The 15,212-nt window shown below is 36.3% G+C and overlaps 1 protein-coding gene across 4 annotated transcripts in view; it reads right to left on the bottom strand.

Annotated features, from left to right (window-relative positions):
• Positions 1–6,726, bottom strand: part of LOC141362525 (arf-GAP with SH3 domain, ANK repeat and PH domain-containing protein 2-like) — a 110,812-nt gene extending 104,086 nt beyond the window's left edge. For 2 of the 4 annotated variants that reach the window (XM_073864740.1, XM_073864741.1), the window contains exon 1: positions 6,157–6,725. In XM_073864740.1, the coding sequence (XP_073720841.1) occupies positions 6,157–6,282 (126 nt within the window). In that variant the 5' untranslated portion in view covers positions 6,283–6,725. Of the gene's footprint in view, positions 1–6,156 lie in introns of all 4 variants that reach the window. The other 2 variants (XM_073864739.1, XM_073864742.1) reach the window with 2 other exon arrangements.
• Between the last annotated feature and the right edge of the window lie 8,486 nt (positions 6,727–15,212).

The following is a 15,212-nucleotide window of genomic DNA, read 5'->3' as shown; positions in this document are numbered from 1 at the left end:
CCATGATCAAGCTTATAAAATACATCTGCATAAACTAGCTGACAGTAAAATTAATGTACATTTCTTGACAGTATTTACTGCTGTTGTTAATAAATATTTAAAGTGGTTGTCGAGGGGTTTTGTGTTTATCTTTTCAGTTAATCTTCTACACCCCTGCTCCACTTTTAATATATTCATTCTATGTAAATCTATTAAAGGGATACTTCACCGATTTAGCATTCAGCTTTGTATCTGTAGAAACCCGGCAGTATTACTGAATGACCATGTTTCCCTCCATCATTTCCCCCTGAGAGGAGAGATATCTGCATTTTGGTTCTGCAAAAAAGTCCTCCGATGATGCAAAAATCGTCATATTACATCATCGGAGGACTTTTTTGCAGAACCAAAATGCAGATATCTCTCCTCTCAGGGGGAAATGAGGGAGGGAAACATGGTCATTCAGTAATACTGCCGGGTTTCTACAGATACAAAGCTGAATGCTAAATCGGTGAAGTATCCCTTTAATGCCTTACTGGACTGTTTTTATGCACCTAAATATATGATATGATCTATACTGATATACCAGCTAATATACCAGCTAATAAATGTTGTCTTAATTTGGGTAGTCAGACTGCATTTGAAATTCAGTCTGCATCTAATTTAGCAAGTAAATTTGCTCAAATTAAAGTCATTTTAGGATGTGCCAAAGTCAAGTTTAATCATATAAAATTGATTTTACCAGCAACAAAAATTTGGCCAGTGAAAATGCTGAGTGGCTAGTAACTTTGAAAAACTAGCCACTTTGGCTGGTGAGCAAAAAAGTTAATGTCAAATCCTGATTATGACAAAAGAGATAATCCGTGGAGACGTGCTGCGCTGCGTGAGACAAACACGCAATATAGCCAAAGTCACCTCATATATCCGCTATTCAATTTAAAAATGTAACAATTTCCTACCTATCCCTTGCTGCCACTGAAAAAAATAAAAAATAAAATAAAATAAAATCCCTACCGACCCATCACCTAAACCAGTGCTTCTCAAATAGTGGGGCGGGACCCCCAGGGGGGGCTCGAAGCGACACCAGGGGGGGCGCGCGAGACCCCAGGGAAAATACTTTTTCAGGAAGTGATTTTTAAAGACATTACACCCCAATCATGATGTAAACCGCTTGTGTTATTTATTGATTATATTTAATTTTTCAGTATCAAATGGTCAAAAAATATTATACTTTAAATAAGGATTGATTTTTTTATTTCAGGCAAATTGATGCATTTTAAGTCTTTTCTGTTACAGACTAAAAAACAATGTTAATAAAGTTATTCTTTGTTGTAAGTTGATCGATATTTCTTTTTTTGTGTTTTCTTTTTGTGTTTTCTCAATGTTAATAAGGATACAATGTTTTGCAGATGTGTAATTTTTTAGGCAAATTATACTATTTACAGTCGCGGTGGAGAGTTGGGGGGGGCGCGAAATGTTTACCTCTTCCTAGGGGGGGGCGTGACAGAAAATAATTGAGAAGCACTGACCTAAACTGACAACCAACCAGAACCAAACTTTTTTTTTTTATGCCCTGTGTGAAACGGGCTACACACACTGTCAACATTTCAATGGAAGCATATCAAGATATATCAAGCCACATAAGGGTGGGAAGCACTGTGGCCTTATATGTGTTTAAAACACTTTCTAAACATAAACTGGGATATGAAGACTAACCTCCGAGCTATTTTTTAACTTGGCGACAGAAAAACTAGTGGTTTTTGTCTTGGGAACATATTTCAGACATCTTAGAATAAATACATGCTAATTAAACTGTACTATGTATCTATCTTAGTATAATAATGGCTACTATTAGCTTAAAAATACAAAACAAATATGTTTTTGGCTTACAAAAGTAAAACACATTATAAATAGGATGTCTGGCAGTGTTGTCATTCAGATCCATCCTTGCAGCTAGCAATACATCGTGTCTTTATGGCTGTGTTGTGGTGGAGAGATGATTCAGAGATCATATGAAGCACTGATGCTTATTGATTTTGAACACAATGCCCTTAACTGACCTCCAATCATAAATCAACATCAAACTACCACTCCATGAGAGGGACAGACAATTAAACTAAAAGCACCAATATGTTTTCCAAGCAAAAAATGTGCATGAAAGAGTGCACTAAAATTGTATGGTCTTAAAACACACATTTGCAAGATGACATAATGCTGCGTTAACAACAGCCGCGGTAGAGGCGTCAAGCGCGAGTGATTTCAATGTAAAGATGCGTTTACGCTAGGGCTGAACGATGTGAGGAAAAGTTGCGATGTGCGATGACATTGTTTAATGTTGCGATGACGATGTGATTTGCGATAAATATATATATTTTTTCATGTTTTAGGGGCCATTCACAAACACGTGGAAAACACTAGACACGTAGGTTATTGTCACATGACCTGCACACTGCGCTTGTGTCATTCTGAAAAGTTAAAATGTTTTTGAAATACCTGGAAAAAACGAGCGTGTCGCGACCGCGGCGCTTCCAGAGCACACATACATTTCAAATAATGAAACCGCCTACTTCATGCTATATAGTAGGCAATGTAGTGCTTTTTGCATACTATATAGTATGGTAGTAGGCGATTTCGGACGCAGCACATGTCTTCAGGACTAAACGTGATAGGTCAAACGTTTATTACATGCGCTTACTGTTTTCCCTTCATTCATCGCGTCAAGGCTGTCTGTTGCGATGTGTTCATCGCGTGAGTTCATATCGCGATGACGATGAAAATTCGATGTATCGTTCAGCCCTAGTTTACGCACGTCTGGAGGTCTCGCGGTGCGAATGAGGCGTTTAGCATGGCAGATGGGAATCCACCTTATTCACACGCCTAATTTGTGCGAATGACGCAAATTGAGCATTGTCGCAGGTAAGGCGCAAGTTGAAAAATCTGAACTTTGGCGGAAAAAAGCACCGCGTTAACCAATCAGGAGCTTGCTCTAGTAGTGACGTGATTACAAGAAGCAAGTGAAGTCACAGTAGCCCCTCCCATGACACAAAATTCCATGTGAATGTTTTGAATGACTAGAATTTCACGCGCAAATGAAGCGAGTAAACTCAAAATGTTCTAGCGGCCAACTACACGTGAATAGCGTGTTTTTGCCGCCTCTACCGCGTCTGGTGTAAACACACAGTTAGACTTTGAGGATGCAATTTAGTAATGCTAAAAAGCAGCAACACTTAAATGCAGATGTATTGGAATAACAGTCTACATAAGAGTACTGTGTACACACATTACGCATACCGTACAAGAGTGGGTTTGACCTCAAACTCAAAGTACGATTCGTTTGGACAAATGTAGGTTTGACCTGTGTAGGTTTAAGTATGGTTCGTTTGGGCTAGTGTGGACGCTCCGCACCGTGCCATTGAAACAATTCAAGTATTTTTGTTGCTTTGCTTAATTTCCCTAGTGGGCCAATTTTTACAACTGCTATCCTAAATTGTTATCCGTTAAATTGCTTTAAATGGCAATAATGGAAAACGTCATTCTCCAAAACGTCCCTCTATCTTGTCCCGTTGATTATCAGGCAAAGCTTCAAGTAAATTAGTCTCTTAAGTGGCTGGAACAATAAGACCCTTGAGAGAGGCATTTTTAAATGTGATAAGACAAAACTGAGCAGCCCATCCGAGATGCAAAAAGTTGCTCTCAAAACCAACAAGCTAGCTCTGACAGTAATCCTTGATGGTATCCAGTGTAAAATTAAACACAAAACCACAAACTTACAATGATTCTACAAAACTTCAAATTGGAGGATAACACTATTTATGTGCCTGAAGCAGTGACCACAAAGCCTAAAGAGTGAAAAAAACAGCATGCAAGAGGAAAACCAAAAACAATCATTCAGCTGTAGACTTCCTGAGTGCCTCCAAGGACAGTACACAGTTACCCATTGGCAGAATTACCTTGAAAGTACAGTATTCACTTAACCAATGTGTTTAATGTCCTACTTCAACCAAGCAAACAAACACACAATAGATTTAAGACCTACATTATCACCAAATACATCAAATTGTTCATTATTACCCATCAGGTACATTTTATCTAGTTAATCTATTTAATTTAGTATTAATATTTTAGATGTCTACTAATTTTTTTTAAGGTCCCTGCAAAAAAAAATCTGTTCATGTGGTTTATCCTCATTTTTACTGTGATTTTGAAGCTTTGATTGTGTTTATAGTGGGCAATATAACATGTGTTCATGTTTCACATGTAAAAAAACGCGGTATTTTTCACACAATTTACTTATCTGCATAGCGCTGTTTTCACTGTCCTCAAAACAGGCTGATGTCTTCCTTGTTATGTGAAGTCCCTCCTTCAGAAATACGTAACAAGTTCTGATTGTGTAGTTTGTTTAGTGTGCTGTGATTCGATAGCAGCTTAGCTTAGCAGAGCCGTTTGAGCCAAAGCTGGTGACTGACGTATTCATGTGGGCGGGGTTTAGTCAACGAACTGTTTTACTGACGTCATTAAAGCAGGAAATAGAGGGCTGTAGTCCAAACCGGCCGTTCGTTGTAGGCTTTTAAAGAGGAATTCTATTGAAGAAAATATATCGCCTTGCAGTGAACTTTGAGCTTTATCATTTTACAGGTATTATTTTTGCTATTATAGCAACATTACACACTAACTAGGGTTTAAAAATGGTATCAGGAAGAACGTGACCTTTAACTTTCAGGCTGTAATGCAGGGTTCACACCAGACGCAGTAGATGCAACAAGCATAAGTGATTTACATGTTAAGTCAATGTAAAGAAGCGATTAGGCATCCTGCGGCGTGGTATACGCGGTTAGCGCGGCATGAATGGCGCGTTCCACACAAATTGAGCGTTGCCGCGAAAACGCGCGAGTTGAAAAAATCTGAACTTGTAATTGCCGTGTAAACCAACCAGGACCTTGCTGTAGTAGTGACATGATTACAGGAAACAAGCAGAGTGGCGGAGTCTCAGCAGAGTCTCAGAAGCCCCTCCCATGATGCGGATTTCCGTGTGAATGTCTCAAATGACTAGAATTTCACGCGTGTATGAAACGAGTGAAGTCAAATTTTCAATCGTCCAACTATGCGTGAATAGCCGAAGCGGGAGGAATTCTCGACATCACCAATCCCAGGAAGTAAACTGTTGCCTACATCCGTGTGTTTGTTGTAGTCCGAGAAAAGAGATTTACATTGGAGACGATAACTCGCGTCATCGTTTCCTATGGGGTATGTACCTTTTGCATATCGTTAACATGTACTAATACACACTTACACACCAAAGGAACTTTAAAAACGTGAATCGGATAATAGGTGCTCTTTAACAGAAATTGTATGACTAAACTGCATGGTACATCCCAGCATAAATGCACCATCCTATCAACATACTGTAAGAGATAATCATATAGCTACCATTTCAACATCACTGCAAAAAAACAAAATCTCAACACACTATGTTATTGTTCATTTAATTCTTTACATTCAAAAGCAAGTGTAATATAGGCTGCAGCATCTATGGTGACTATAAGCTGAAGCTGTGATGATTGAGGTCCCACAGGAAGCTGTCTCCATTCAGCACAACACAAAAGCAGCACAGCCTATCAGAGCTGGGAAAAGCTATTTATATCTCACCAGGGCGAGGCTTTAATCATTTACTAAATGTTTTTATAATATACACTGTAGACACTGTCAACTTTTGACTGCTACACTTACATATTATGAAAGACAAGAACCATATCTAAAGGTCTGATGGTGGACAATTAATGCTACGTAAATCAATAGGTTCAATGTAAGGTGCCTTCACATAACAGGTGCTGGTCAACTATTACTATTACTAGCACCATTTTAGGACTATTATACGTTTACATTTTTCTATTCAATGTGCCGTTTATCCATAACAGCATCATATTTGACCTTAAGGTGCAATGAATGAGCAAACATATTTTACCTCAGAGTTTTGTGTATTTCATCAAGAAGATGAGACAATGCAATACAACACTTGACTGATAATGGGTGAGGCAACAACAAAGAGGGGCGAGGATTTGGCTCCCCAATAACTCACTTAAGTTACCCAAGGGGGGCAATAGCTGACTCCACTGGTCTGCTAACCACACAATAAGCTTTTAACACGCGTAAAATAGCAGGTTAAATAAACTTAAATCTCACCTCCTCGAGTGCTGCTACGGTATTTCTGCAGTGAGTCATTTTGGTGGTGAAGTTTGAGGCGGTGGGCGATTTATAATCTTCATTAGTCTCCGCCACAAACTCTGCAACTGTGATCTGATCCGGCATTTTAATTTCCTTTCGCAAAAACCACAAATCTGTTTTAATCCTTCCAGTTGCCGTTTGCGGTACACCTATCTGTCGAAATTCAGCAATAAGATGAGGAAATGCAACTCTGATGAGCGTCCTGAAGTCCGAACATCGCTGTGTTTCGTCCTCGGCGGATTAAGAGAAGTTGGAAATTAATACGAATAGTAGCCAACTACGGAGAAGTGCAGGTTGTACGACGGGAAATCTCTGTCCCACGGTGTTGGTTCACACTTCATGCAGTTTAAGTGCAGATACTGTCCACTCGTTTGATGATAAAGCGATCAGATGATGTGTTTGTCATTTGTTAAGGTACAGTAGTGTATCTTGTCGTGCTGAGATTGCTGCAGGGCGCGCGGATCGATAAGAGCTCTCGCAGCGCAATTCAATGAAGGCGCAGAAATTGACAAAGTAAAGGTGGAGGACATTCAATGGGAAAGCGGTAACCAATCAGCAACAGGAGCAGCTGGTTCACAGCCAATCGGAATGTGAGTAGGGCGTGGTCTGTCTGTAGATTGCCTTTAGGATCGTGAGCGCCTCTCTTAAGGTGGAGAAGGGAAATTTATTGTGCGTGTAAATACAGAAATTGATTTTCAAGGTATTTTTGATGCTATCAAAAAAAATCTTTAAAGAAAAGTTGTGTGGATTTTTTTAAATGAACATTTAATTCTTAAAATGTATCGTATTATGCATTGCATGTTTACATTTTTAAAGTCACCATGAAACCAAAATTGTTTTTTTTTTTTTTGCTTTTAGTATTTATATCTATAAAGGAAGGTAAAAGCATTCAAAACGAATAGTCTTTCACCTCCTCTAATACAGATAAATTACTTTAATGACATCATTTTGCACTTCAGCTTCTCATCATATTCCTGTGAGGTAAAGCTATTTTAAAAGGGGGAGGAGCCTTGATTTATGTCCCGTCCTAACTTCCTGTTTCAGGGGGAAATATACATAAATTTCAAGCACTACAGTGAGTCTATTTTTGTTTATTCAAATATAGGCCATTTTTAAGTTATTCTTGCACTTCATGATTTCATTATGTCAACTGTTCCTCATTCTGTAAATGAAAAGGGCACACTGTCATTTAAATACAGCACTCTATGTCACCTATGTTGGCTACAAATAATTCAGTTTGAAAAAAATTGTCTAAACAGTCTTCCTTCATAAATTCTTCATTCATTCCTGTATGTAATTGTAGTTTAAATGTATCAGGATGGGCCATCAGAATGGGCATTGCATCATATTTTGGAGATGTTTTACAGTACCCTGCTTGTGGTGATAGAAAGAGTCTGAATCTCATGATCAATAAAAAGACAGGCACATTTATTTTGACTTTAAAAACACCCTTTTCTGTGCTTTGTGATCAAATATAAATGTGCTGGTGTTTGCCAGCTCATTCAAACCTTCGAAGAGTGTTAAAATAGGGCAGTGCCAATCTGAAACACAGGGCCGGCTCTAAACCTCCAACACTGCATGGCTGCCCACTTACCAATGCACGTTGTCTGGAAATGAATTTTCTGTCCTAGCAACACGAGTTTGAAATGCAAAAAATAGTAATTGTGAATAAAAGCATCTACGGTGGTGTGTTTAAAACATCTGGCTTTCAGAACACACTAATGCCTCTATAGGATCTATAGGGTCATGTGTCCTATAATGTCAGAAAAAAAAGAAAAAAAATTGTCAATGGGGTGGTACCCAGGGTTTAAATTGGGCCGTCCGGGGCTGAGCCCTGACACATAGACTGACGGTTTCACTCAGTCCATGTCTGTGTGCAAGTAGTACCCACTGGTGCGTGTGCACTGAAGTGAAGCCAGAATAACGTGCTTTCATTTATTCCTATGGAAGGAAGGTTCACACTTGCTAGTGCCTTTTGGCGCAAATGTTCCCAAAGATTACAAGAGTAAACTCTAGAGACAGGTACAATTACAATTGAGGCAAAGTCACACTGTCATAAGCCACACTGTGATGCCATACTATCTTTTAGTTTTTTGGGTTTGTGTATATTCACCAAAGTTTTTTAAACTCACACCCACACACTATGTGTGAAAGGACCCTGGGTGACATTTAACAAAAATGTGACCTTACCTGTTTAAAATCTCATAAACACTCTTTACCAAAACAAATGATTGCAAAAGTCCTTATACAGTATTTGTATTAATGTTTATTTTCATTCCCATAACGGACTGCTATCACTGCAAGCAATTTTCTATATGAAATGTACTTACTTTTATACACTTACGTACACTTATACATTTACGTACAAATCTACCGTGAAAACATTATATTGAAAGAAATGTTTTATTTGTTATATCAATGAGCATCTTCTTTAATCAGCTCAAGCAATATCTGTCTTGAAAGTTTGCACACCTTAACCATTATTGGAGACCTCTGATGACCCTGATGACCTTGAGACTAATAAACAGTTGTCTTTTGATTTGTTAATAAAGGTTATGAGTATTGCGAAATGTTTTAATTTATTAATATTTTGAGCAAGACTTTATTATCTCTAATTCACTGTGCTCTAAATGCCCTTTAAAAGAGCTGCAATGCTTTCAAATAATCTTCTCATAATGAAGAGTGTAAGCAAGAGGGGGATTCATATGACCTCTGCTGGTGTCTTTTTGAACAACCATGACTTTGTATAACCTACTAAATTGATTATTATGTAATTGCTACAGAACATCTGAATTTTAACCATTTATCTGGTCTAACAATGTTCTTAAAGGCATCATACTGTATGTTGTTTACATTAAATTTAGCAAAGTATAATTTATTAATCATAACATGATAACCATTGCAACGTGCAATTGCTAAACCTATTTTACAGTTTTTTTGCATGTATGCCTATATATCCAGCCACCATCACCAGCTTTGTTGTTTTAGCAAAGTTTTAATGTCCAGACATATTTATTTTTCACTCTTTTTTAAGATACAAACAAAAAATACAGGAAATAAATACACAAAATTAAAAACAAAACAATTTGAATGTCTTCTTCGGGCATCAGTCAATATTTAGTGTGACCTCTCTTGGCACGAAACACATTTTGAGGTTTTTTTTAGGAGACTGAAGTCCTGGAGTAATTCGATTAGAATTAGAAATTGGAATTTAATTTCATTTAGGTTTAAGAGATCCTGCAGCTGGCGGCTATTGCTCAAGTGGAAGGAGATTTTACCCTAAATACTTGACACTTCAGCTTATACTTTTATACAGTTTTTAATGCTACATACACATTTCCTGTATTTTCTGGTTGTATTTTAATAAAAAGACTGAGAAATAATTATATATGATCACTATAAAACTGCAAAAACAACAAATCTAATGGTAGCATGGTGGCCTAAGACTGTTACACAGTAGTGTAAATAAACCATAAACCATAAAAAACAGGCAACAGTGATTATGAGTTTTAATGCAATGCATGAATTATTAACTTCCATTTAGCTGGTCCACAGCAACTTATAAGTATATATACAATTGCACTATATAAAGTCACAAAAATTTACATTATTATTTGATAAAACTCATACTGTTTGACCTTTTGACCTGTACACATTCAACCCTGATTGAATAAAGCACTCACAGCCAACAGATATACACCTGCTATGAGAAAGTTGCTCATTGCTATTCATGAATATAGCTCCATTAAATTGATGAAGGGGTGGGGATGTGTTTTGATCCAGAGTACAGTACTTACTATTGATTCGACAATGCAAGATAATGCCTTTGGGCAATTCAGGAGGTGCCGAAAGCTCATGAATCTAATGAGCCAAAAGTGTTCAGGACATTAGTCTGACAGGGTTGTTGATCTAAATGTGGTTGCCAATTTACTTATACAACAAAGCAGGTTAATTCATATTGCTGTAAAGGTCAGGGTGAGTGTGGGTAAGTGTAGATTGCATGGTGCACAGCTCCAAAAAGATTCAAAGCTGCATAGTGAGATTTGAGTTTCCTGGGCAACCGTGATCTGGGAATGAATATATGCTGGTCAGAATCTATTGCCGTTTGTTGCCTCATACACAGTGTGGCTTGCTGAGGAATATTTGTTAAAGATGGGACACTATTGGCTGTGTTAGTCCATGTGAGCTGCGTTAAAGGCACAATATGTAATTTTCACCACTAAAGGTTGCCAAGCAGTAAAAAAGGTGTAACTTGAAGATGCTTTGAAGTGTGGAATGAAGTTGTAGTCTCACATGTTAATGGTTAACATAATGAAATAAAGTTTTATAATGATTCTGTTATAACATAGGCCAACAGAAAAGGAAACTCCTCATGCATATGCAATAAGGTCAGTGGCAAAAACACACTAAAAAGGGCTGATAGGAGGAAGAAAACATCAACTGGACGAAACTATTGGAAAGACACAAAAAGACACGCAAGTCAATGAGGTAAAAAAGACATCATCATGATAGTATTGGATTATTGATTTCACCAAGAAAAGTCACCTTGCATTAGGCAACATTGTGACAATATAAATGGATCTATCTCTTAATCTATCTCTCAAGAGAGACCAGTTTGACAGCTTCAACTCAGCTTTTTCATAAATATCCAGCATGCAATGCATGCTACACTGCAGTTCTTTCTTAACCTCTTAAGACCCGAGCTTTGGTTTTGTGTTGCACTTTAGATTTCTTCCAGGTATTTAGGGTTAGAAAGAACCAATAAATATAATAACCAAATGTTTATCTTTGAACATGAAGCAGTGTAATTGTCCACGTTTGTGTACAACAGGTTCCAGTTACACAGAATTCAGTATTATGGTGCAAACAACAAAAAAATTTGACGCCCACATATGTGGCCACACCAGGTCTAAGGAGGTTAAATATTACCATAGCTTTATTTCAAACCTTTTCAAGTACTATAACAATAAAAGTTTTTTAGCAGGGTTTCCCCAAAATATTGTTCAAAGTCTACGTGTAATTATATGAGGAAAACAGATAAATAGTATACTCACTTGACCTGTTGAAGGACAGTGGCTTGCTTATGTATGAATTTGTTTGTTCTCCTCTATCCCAGACTGTCAGATATTAACTGTTTTCTGTTTTAGGGTAGTATAAAGGTGATTTTTTTGTGTAATCCCAGAATACACTATGTGTTTTCTGACAAAAATGAAGTAAAGTATAAAAAGTACAGATACACTTACTTTACTTTGATTATGAAATCTATAATGTTCATCTATTTTTAATAAAGGCACAATATTGACCATAAGGATATAATAATTCACACTAGCCTTAAAATCTGTTTCTTTTTTTAAAAAACATACACATTTGTGACCCTGTCTGAGAAATCCAGGCTATAAAGATTATATAGAGAACACATTATGATTTTCATTGTGTCACCTAACGTCTATACACATGCATCGCTCTTCTGAATGATGGTAAACTCAAAACAGGAACATAAACTCCCACGCAAAGCATGCTGGGTTATAGTACACTGTAAAACCTAACAGTTAACTTAACTCAAACCATTTAAGTAAACCGGTTGCATTAGGCCATTTAAGTTTTAAAACACATACATTTAAGTACAGTGAACTTGAGTCATGTGCAATTATGCACTTATATTTAAGTAGTGTGAACTTAAATATAAGTGCATAACTGCATATGACTCAATTTGTTTAAGTTCACAGTACTCAAATGTATGTGTTTTAAAACTAATGCAACCGGTTTACTTAAATGGTTTGAGTTAAGTTAACTTTAAGGTTTAACAGTGTATAGTTATATTAACTTAAATAATTCAAGTAGTTAAACAAAATTATTAAGTTAATTTTCTTCTTACTAATTTAAGTGGATTTTACATGATGAAATTAAGTTACATTTACTCAATAATCTCTTAATTTAAAATTATTTAAATTTTTGTGTTATTTTTTACTTTTTACAATTTGTTTTTAATAAAATTTACTCAGTTAAATTTACTAAGGCACATAATCATTTTTTACAGTGTAGGGTCATTAAAGGTTAGTCACTAATTTCAATCTTTGACATGACCTACTTAATATAAGGATGATTTCATTTAAAATACTAAATTGCAAAAAATATATATTTTAGTTTTCACAGACTGGGTCAAATTTTTGTACCAGAATTTTGTCCCATGAATAAGGATGTTGATGTTAAATAAATTACAATGCACATAAGCAAATATGCTAATGTGAAAGAAAAAAATAATAATGTAAATTAATACACTTTTTTGTGGCTTTTATATATAAAGTAACTAACAAATAAGAAGTGCCTGACTTTTATGTCCATCCATTTTAATCTTGCATTTAATTAATAACTTCTGGCTGTGATCCCGGTGCTAAAAGATATCATGTTTTCGTTTGTATAAAAACAAATTTCAAACAGAGTGGGTTGCAAAGAAACGAATGTATTTTTTTTTTTCAGCAACCACATTGAGACCCTCGTTAGATCCACTCCACTGCATGAATTGCCTTTCAGACTGTGTTATATGGGTACAGTTAAAGCAAAGTTGCCATAGAAACTAGAGTCAAGATATCATTAGATTTTGACAAACACTTACTTGTTGTTTTGTCTGACACTTAAAAAGAGAACTAAAAATAATATCTTGCTTCCTTCTTTTTATCCTCTTAGTGAAGATAAATACAATTCTTTAAAGGGGACATTTCACAAGGCTTTTTAAGATGTAAAATAAATCTTTGGTGCCCCCAGAGTACGTATGTGAAGTTTTAGCTCAAAATACCTCACAGATAATTTATTATAATATGTTTAAATAGTTTTTTAAAATGCAAATTAGCTGATCTCTGCAATAAATAGTAGTGCCGTGGTTGGATAGTGCAGATTAAGGGGCAGTATTATCCCCTTATGACATCACAAGGGGAGCCTTATTTTAATCGCTGGATTTCCAGATTTGTATCAGGCCTAGTATCTGTACATTTTATCTGACAAGAGCCTATATTCATAAGGTTTCTAAGCTCATAGTATGCCAATTGCCAACCCCCTTGTCTGGCATACAAGAGAGAAAATGAGGCTAACAGTATGGCAAGTAGTAACTCTCAAAAGATCTTCTTCAAGTGTTTGTGTATTACCCACTCACCCAGACTCAAACAGAAGTGCTGAGTCCTTCTTTACAAACTGTTCTCCATATGTCTGAGGATTTGTGTTGAACAGGTGTTGTGCAGAGACTTAGCAACAAAGCCTTGTACCAACATTATGTGCTGACCTGTTAATGATTATGTTTGTAAACGTAAAAACCACTGAGTTAAGCAGGAAAAAGACAAAGAGCAGGTGTTTGCTATTATGAAATGTATTTGGTGGTGTGATTTACATCTAGTTTGTGGATATCCTGCATATGCTTTGCAATAGCTTTTTACAGAGGAAAATGTTATTACTGATGAGTTTGATGCAAATGCTGTTAAGTATAAAGCTGTATGTATGAACCATTGGTAAAATAATGTAGATTCCGGTAAAACATATGAAGTTTACTGTATATTGAAATGTTCACAACAAGAACTCAAGAACAAGAAAGTAGAGGAGTAAATGTTTTCTGGGCACTTTAAATGTATGACCCAAGTTGGGTGGAGTTATTAATTTAACACTTTTGGGTCCTTTTGAAGCTTGAAGGGTTTTCTTGTTACTATGGTTACGATGGTGCCCCAGAGACATGTCCCCCACGTCCCTCGCATATTACATGGCCATGGGATGGTGATTTCTTTGCCACCATCCAATCCCATAGTAACCAGAAAACCCAAAACAGCACATTTGCTTTTGGCTCCAAAAACAAAGACATTGGGGATTCAAACGACAAAAGCGTGAGTCAATAATGACAAAGTGCTACAGTGTATGTTTGCTCTCCATTGAACCTAATTGATATAAGAGAAACAACTGAGATATTAAATAGATTTAATGATTTTTTTCTTTTTATAGAGTCACTGACTGTTGCATTGCTGCTATAACACAAAAAGGTCAATTTTTAATCATACTGATCCGAGCTATTGATGCATATTTATCCTTATAAAAAAGAAATAACCTTAATTTATAAAAAGGTACAAAAGGGACTTGGGGGGGAGGGGGCATATCACGAAAATCTGATTTTTTCCACGTTTAAGTGATATAATTGAGTCCCCAGTGCTTCTATCAACCTAGAAAATGTGAAAAAGATCAACCCAGTAACTTTCCCTAGTGATGTCAGAAGGGGAAAATACCGCCTCTTTATTTGCACTATCCAGCCACAGCACTGCCATCTAGTGCAGATATCAGCTCATTTGCATTTAAAAGGACACACACAAAACAATTTGCTCACACCTACAAAGTTGCATTTTTAACATGCTATAATAAATGATATGTGTGGAATTTTGAGCTTAAACTTCACAGACATACTCTGGGGACACAAAAGACTTATTTGACATCTTAAAAAAGGCAAAAGTGAAATATGCCCTATAACCTCCTAGATCCGAGCTTTGATTTGTCTTTTTTAAAGATTTTTTCCAGCTATTTGGGGGTAAGGAAAAACCAAGAAATATTAAAACATGAAGAACATGAAAAACTATTGAACATGAAGCAGTATAATTGTCCACATTTGTGTACAACAGGTTCCAGTTACACAGAATTAAGTATTATGGTACAAACAACAACAAAAAATGTGTAGGCCTATGTGGACATGCAGGTCTTAGGAGGTTAAAGGAATATTAGTGTCTATCAGGTCATTAGGTACAAAGACAAAAGGATGTGCAAACAGGGTGCACATTCACAGTTTCAATCACAATGAAGAACTTTTGTAAAAATGTGTACTTATTAGCACTGTAGCTTTGATGTACATCATCTGTTTACCAAGGGCAAAATAATGCAGGAAGTTTTATTAAATTCTAAAACGCCAAAAGAAAGAAAGAAAGAAAAACTAAATAAACAAGGCCTACTACATTTACATTTAATGGATATTTTGGATATAGTAAGTATTTGAATAT

This window comes from Misgurnus anguillicaudatus, unplaced genomic scaffold (genome assembly GCF_027580225.2).
Source record: "Misgurnus anguillicaudatus unplaced genomic scaffold, ASM2758022v2 HiC_scaffold_28, whole genome shotgun sequence".
In the NCBI taxonomy this organism is placed as follows: Eukaryota; Metazoa; Chordata; class Actinopteri; order Cypriniformes; family Cobitidae; genus Misgurnus; species Misgurnus anguillicaudatus.
Note: the sequence above shows the minus strand (reverse complement) of the source record. Positions and strands in the feature narration are given on the sequence as shown.